General features: G+C 35.7%; 1 protein-coding gene across 1 annotated transcript; it reads right to left on the reverse strand.

The window, feature by feature from the left end:
- Positions 1-1,305: 1,305 nt before the first annotated feature.
- LOC131524469 (extracellular calcium-sensing receptor-like) lies at positions 1,306-4,837 on the reverse strand. The gene is made up of 6 exons (XM_058751609.1): positions 4,617-4,837; positions 3,977-4,268; positions 2,989-3,816; positions 2,625-2,852; positions 2,307-2,430; positions 1,306-2,219 (listed from the first exon to the last, which is right to left on the reverse strand). Exons 1-6 carry the CDS (start codon positions 4,835-4,837, stop codon positions 1,306-1,308), a joined length of 2,607 nt encoding a protein of 868 aa, XP_058607592.1.
- Between the last annotated feature and the right edge of the window lie 2,240 nt (positions 4,838-7,077).

Consider the following 7,077-nt stretch of genomic DNA (forward strand, 5'->3'; position numbering starts at 1 on the left):
TTAAAATTATATACCTCGGAAAAAAGAAAATAATATAACTTATGTTAACAAGTTGGAGCTCACTTCAACCTTTAGAATGTTTTATTGTTTTTAATTAAATACATTTGATGAATGATAGGTTGGACGCCCCAGATGTTTTTGTGGAATAGGTGGTGGAATTGTTTACAAAGAAAACAGGATAATTTAACAAAACAAATGTCTCATTGTAATCGAAAAAAATTATTGATTTACATGAATACAGCGATCTGTCAAACCACATTAAAGAGCATGAAAACACATTATTGTAAGACACATTGTTTGTATTTCGCTATAAAACTGACAGATTTTGAAAGCTGAGACTTTGTTTTATAGGCTATTAAAAGTACCAAAAGCACAAAGCTTACTGCTATTATTGGGTGGCTTGTCCATTACAAATAATGGTAACACTTTACAATAAGGTTCATTAGTTAACAACATTAGTAAACATGAACTAAGAATGAACAATACTTCTACAGCATTTATTAATCTTAGTTAATGTTAATTTCAGCATTTACTAATGCATTATTAAAATCATAAGTTGTGTTTGTTAACATTAGTTAATGCTCTGTGAACTAACATGAATAAACAATGAACAACTGTATTTTCATTAACTAACATTAACAAAGTTTAATAAATAGTGTAATAAATGTATTGTTCATTGCTTGTTCATGTTAGTTAATACATTAACTAATGTTAACAAATGACACCTTATTGTAAAGTGTTACCCAAATAATGAATGCAATCGAAGACGTGACATATTATTTCAAAGCATACTGTCCCTGCATTGTATGATTTCTGCTAATAATCCCACACATATTCAAATCAATGTCCTGGCAACTGCTCCTGGTGCTCCCAATCTAGGCAATTTGCATACGCAATATATACTCTCATAATATTATAACTTTAAGTGTTATGATTTAATTCTCATAATTTTGACTTTCTTATAATTTTAACTTTATTCTTGAAATATTCTAACTTTATTCTTGAAATATTTCAACTTTATTCTCGTCATTTTGACTTTATTCTAATAATATTATGACTTTAATCTCATCATTTTAGATTTTTTATTTATTTTTAACGTGGCACTAAAACACTGTCATAGTAAAGTCACGTCATGTCACATCATGTTTTTTTTATATAAAACTTTATGAAATATGTGTAGAATATGTAACTCAATATTTTAATGAATTGCAAAAGCTGAATATTCAATCAAAGCCCACTGATTAATCAGTGAAGTAACTGATGATTAGTCAAACGTTTACAATTTTACACCTCAATAATGTAAAACTATTTATTTTGTGTTTCTCTACCCATGATGGCATTTTTAGTGTTTCTCTCTGGATGTAAAAGGATGATGTAGCACTTTGGGGCAAATATGGCCACCAGTAATCCAAAACTAGAAGCTAAAATGGCAAATATCTCTACAGCAACTGCATATTTCCCTGGTGAGCTCACATATGCTGGAACAAACGCAATCCACACAGCACAGAAGATCAACATGCTAAATGTGATGAACTTTGCTTCATTAAAATTATCTGGTAGATTTCTTGCCAGGAAGGCTAACAGAAAGCTTACTGCTGCCAACAGTCCAATGTATCCCAGCAGCATAGAAAAACCAGCCACTGAGCCTATAGCACATTCATATACTATTTTAGAGCGAGTATACTGGCTGTTTTTATGTGGTGTTGGAGAGGCAGTTGATAGCCAGACTGCACATATCACAACCTGGAGGGCTGTTAGGACCAGAACTGTGCATCTTTGTTGAGCTGCTCCAAACCATTTCATTGTCCCTTTACCCTCAGGTCGAGATGACTTGAACACGGCTATTACCACCATAGTCTTGACCAGAATGCTGGAGATGCATAGAACAAAGCTTATGCCAAACACAGCATGTCTTAACTGACATGTCCATAACTGTGGCCGACCAATGAACAGCAGCACACACAGAAAACACAGTTTCAGTGACAACAGCAGCAGAAAGCTAAGCTCGGAATTGTTGGCTCGTACTATGGGAGTGTTACGGTGATGAGCAAAGATGACCATCACAAGAGCACAGATGCAGGTGCCAAGCAAAGAGGCAGTGGTCAGAGAGATTCCTAGAGGTTCCTCATAAGACAGAAACTCTACTTCTTTGGGAACGCACTGGTCCTTATCTGAACTGGACCAGAACTCATCTGGACAGACTGTGCAATCAATAGCATCTGTGAGAAATAAAACGAGAGAAGGAGCGAACTGAAGAGAACTTCACATTAAATTATGTTCCAATTTTCCAATCAATAATTTCCTACTTGTTATATTAGAAATTTCTCCATCTCTACATGGCAGACAGTCAAAACAGCAGACAGGAAGGCCCTTCCTCCTGGCTTGTCTGGTGCCTGGTGGGCAGCTCTCACTGCAAACAGACCTTGGGGGCTGAAAGAGATATCATTCATTATTTTTTTTAATTTATTTATTTTTTTATTTTTTTCATGTATTGTATTTTTCATCTCTTTTACACAGTAACAAGCTTTTCATTCATTTATCCTCATTTGTCTTATTATAGCTTTGACTAGTATATAGAATATACATCTGCAAAAAGGTTGGCATTAAAATGTACTGTTTATTACTTTTTTGGTCTTAAAATTCCAGTATATTGCATCCTCATCCAGTGTGAGCACCGTCTCTGTTGCCGGCCCTTTATTTACTACACCAACCGTGTGAATCCTTATCGATCCATCAGAGCTCGGCTGCCAGTTCATTACATCATAGATGGCCAGAGCATCTCCATTCTTATCAAATGACACGTGATCCCCAAAGCCTGTGGTGAAGTTCACTTTCTGTAGGTAGTGAACCAGCTGCACAGTTGGTAGAGAGGACAAGTGTTAAATGTTTATCTGAAATGTAAAATAATATAGAGTACATATTTTGCATTTACACCTTCAGCTCTTCTATACGCCTGGAGAAAATGTACACTATAACTGTGGGTCTTACCTGCCAGGGTTTCAGGTTGGTTTCATCAGCACAGCTGTTCGCACTGAATGGTCCTCTCCCCTCCTCACACTGCATCAGGTCATGAAGTGCATGTGCCAGAGCATAAACTGCCTTATAGACATTATACGCTGCTCTCAACCCCGAAACATCAGTGTATGGTGTTTCAGTGATGCTCAGATCCTCCTGTCCTGTACACACCTTTTTCACTTGCTCTCCATCTATCGCTCTACCCCCTTTTTCAAAACTACACCCGAACATGTTCTCCCAGAAAATTCTCACTATATTGTTTTTTTGATCATTACTGGGATGGAGACGTAGAAGAAACTCACGAAGTCCCTCAATCTCTCCACGCCTGATAGCAATGCCCAGTGTGCCCCCCAGGATGGGTAGGAAACGTGGAGTGTGGTATACAGGTGACGTGGTCCAAGCTTCACTGGCTATCCACTGTCTGCCTGTTATGTTCTGCAACACCACCTCCTCCATCAAAGGTATTAGAAAGGATGAAGTGGAAAAAACAACCACCACTCTAGCTGTAGAGGCCTGAATCACTCCTGTTATATATTGAATGTCTCTGTGGTTGTTATCATGGGGAAGGATTTCAGAAAAAGCAACACAATATCCAAACAGCTGCATTTCCTGCTGAAATAACTGAGCAGCATAGATGCCATAATCATCATCACTGTAGATGAGACCAACCCAGGTCCATCCAAAATGCCTCAAAATCTGAACCATAGCCTGCACCTGGAAGGCATCACTGGGGATTGTTCTGAAGAAAGAGGGGTATTTTTTCCTGTCACTCAAACAGGAGCAGGTGGCGTAGTGACTAACCTAATTAGTCAGGAAAATGGAGAGAGAAATAAAGATATGAGACAGAGAAATGGAGTGATAATCATCAGTGTTTTTCCAGACATAAGCACATTTGAAAAAAAAGTGCAAAAATATGCACATAGTGTATTTTCTTTTCTTTCTTTTTTTCATAGCAACTTACTATAGGTACCCGAAACAGCCCCAGAACATTGGAAATTGCAATGGAAGGAGTTGAACTTGGATCCCCTACAATCCCAATGACTGGAGGAGGGCCAGTGCAGTTTAGGTTGGAGAAGGACTCCTCTGTTCCACTAGCCAGGGATATGGCAGCCCGGAATGCTATTCCTAGTCTTACACAGTTGTCATAAAGATGGTATCCAAGAGTGATGCTAGGCAGCAGATTTGGATTCTTATTGATCTCATTTACTGCAAAAGCCATTGTCTGTGCCTGCTGGAAGATTTCTATATTGAATCTAGAAGTAAAACATAAATAAGTAAATGTAAAACAATATAAATGTTGACATGTAAAGTTAGTAATAATTAAAAATTAATTAATATAAGCATTAGTATACAGAAAATGCATTTGAGACCAAGCAATAGTCATGGAACTCTCCTATTGTGCGTACCTGGTTAAATGCACAGTGGTTTCAATATAGATTTTTTATTTTTTCGCTTTACTGCTGTCAGAATATTATTTAAAGTTAGCTTAGGTAAAAGAACGCAAATATAATTTAAAAAATATTATTATTGTTATAAAACCTCTCTCACTCTGTTATGGTTTTTTTTTTTTAGTACTCATTCCGGCCACAGACCAGACTCACTTTTCACAGTATGGTGGTTCTGGCTCCGTTCTGAAGCTCAGTTCTGGAAACACTGTGAAAAAGTGAACATGAAATAGGCCTCCAAGTATAAAATCTCCATCCTGGTACATTCCATTCAACTTGAAGCGTCCCTGGAGCTGACATGTACCTGATTTGAGGATTGAATCTGCAGAGAGACAGTTAAATGACAGGTATAGAAAAATATACAGAGTGATCCACATCTCTCTTTCTGACCCACTCAGCCACTCTACTAATTTATGATGAAGCTTGTGTGGGGTGTTCCTTTAAAAGAGCAGGCGATGCCAAGTGGACATCCCTGGAAAGCAGGACGTCACTCTCCCATCCCTCCCAACATAGACTACAGTATTGATGGAATAAAGGACATATGCATGCACAGTGAACTGCTGTTGGTTGTATAAAGACTTTTTTTTTTTTTTTTTTAATGCCGAGCTGCATTGCAAACGATTGTCTTATACCAGTGATCAATTATATCTACTTATTCATGTTTTTTGCTTGCAAGTGTTATTTATTTATTTATTTATTTATTCATTGACCGATTAACTGATTTTCAGAATGTCCTCTAGATGTCAGTCATGCATTTGACTTTTTGAGCAATAAAACATACTTTGTTAGTAGTGATAGTGTACTATGTATCATGGTAAAGTAATGCTATCAAGTGCAAAGGTATGAAGAATGTTATTTATCAGACTAAATGAATACTGCATGCATATATTTGACTGTCTGACTGACTGATCGATCTGACTGAATCATTCATTGATTCATTCATTGATTCATTCCAGTTTAATAATTAACAAGCAACTGGTATCAAATCACTCTCAGCTGCATTCAAAGACACTGAAATCCACCTCTGCTATGGAACGCACTGACAAGGGAGTGTTACAAACAGTGAAAAGTCCCAGTAGTGATAGAGCTGGCCCTTGCATTTTGGGGTCCCTAAATACATTTTCAAAAGAGGACCCTCTACCTATGGTTTCACCTAACCACCCCCATCCCCAAAGTACACATCATACACTGACACCTTATTCTTTTATATTATTATTATCATTTTTTTACTATTTCATTTTACCAAATTGTCTTGCTCAGTATGTTTATCTTTTGAGATATAAATATAAAAAAAATAATTTACTTAAGGCAAGGTAAGTTTATTTATATAGCACATTTTATACACAGTGGTAATTCAAAGTGCTTTACATAAAAGGAAGTAAAATAGTCATTAAAAAATAATAATCACAACAATAAAAACAAGGAATTTAAAAACAAACATTCTCAAGCTTTGTTCAAACTCTTCCGCACTAAGTGAAAAAAACCTTCCAAAACACCTAACTATTCCACTACTTCACCCCCTACTCACTTTGACCATCATGAACCAAACAAATAGAACTCAGAGGTCCTACTTTCAACTGATTAACAAACACACTTGTCTTTCTGTATCCATATACTAGGCAATTTTACAAGCAAAGTAATAATAATAAAAAAGAACATGGTTTGTGCTATAATCTGTCCAAAAGTCATGTTAAATTATCTCCCTATTGATTGACTGACTGACTGATTGATTGATTAAGTCATTTATTCCAATTTAATAATTACCAAGTAATTGGTATCAAATCACTCTCAACTGCATTCAAAGACACTCAAAAAACACATCTGCTATGGAATGCACAGACAAGGGAGTGTTACAAACAGTGCAAAGTCCCAGTAGTGATAGAGCTGGCCCTTGCATTTCGGGGTCCCTAATTACATTTTAAAAAGAGGACCCCCTACCTATGGTTTCACCAAACCACCCCATCCCCAAAGTACACATCATACACTGACACCTTATTCTTTTATATTCTTTTTTTTTTCATTTCATTTTACCAAATTGTCTTGCTCAGTATATTTATCTTTTGAAATATAAATATAACAAAATATATCTACTTAAACAAACCTTAACATTTTTAAAAGACTTTATCCATTGCTTTCAGAGAATATCAAAATTTAGTGAGACTAATGCTTTAATAAAGCAAAAACAATAATAAAGGAAACATATATTATTGTTATTAATTGTAATAGAGAATAATCTCTTTTCTGGACTGGCATGTTTTAGTACAGATTCAAATGCAAAAATGTCTAAGTGTAAACAAGTGTTGTTGTTTTTTTTGTTTTTTTTTAAAGATAATTTAAATATTTGGCATTGTTTGTGTCGAAATACTATCGTGTAGTCTAGCAGTGGAGAGAATCACAAAGACCAAAACAAAAACAGACATTCTGACACAGAATGCACATTTCAAGGGAGAATAACTGGCTGTAGTATTGTTTTTTTGGAGAAACAAGCAGTGTTGGTCACGTTACTTTAAAAAAGTAATTAGTTATAGTTAGTTACTTCTCACAAATAGTAACTGAGTTACATAATTATAAAAGTAACTAATTTCCAGGGAAAGTAACTATTGCATTACTTAAAAAA

The sequence above is a fragment of the Onychostoma macrolepis genome, chromosome 18 (assembly GCF_012432095.1).
Source record: "Onychostoma macrolepis isolate SWU-2019 chromosome 18, ASM1243209v1, whole genome shotgun sequence".
In the NCBI taxonomy this organism is placed as follows: domain Eukaryota; kingdom Metazoa; phylum Chordata; class Actinopteri; order Cypriniformes; family Cyprinidae; genus Onychostoma; species Onychostoma macrolepis.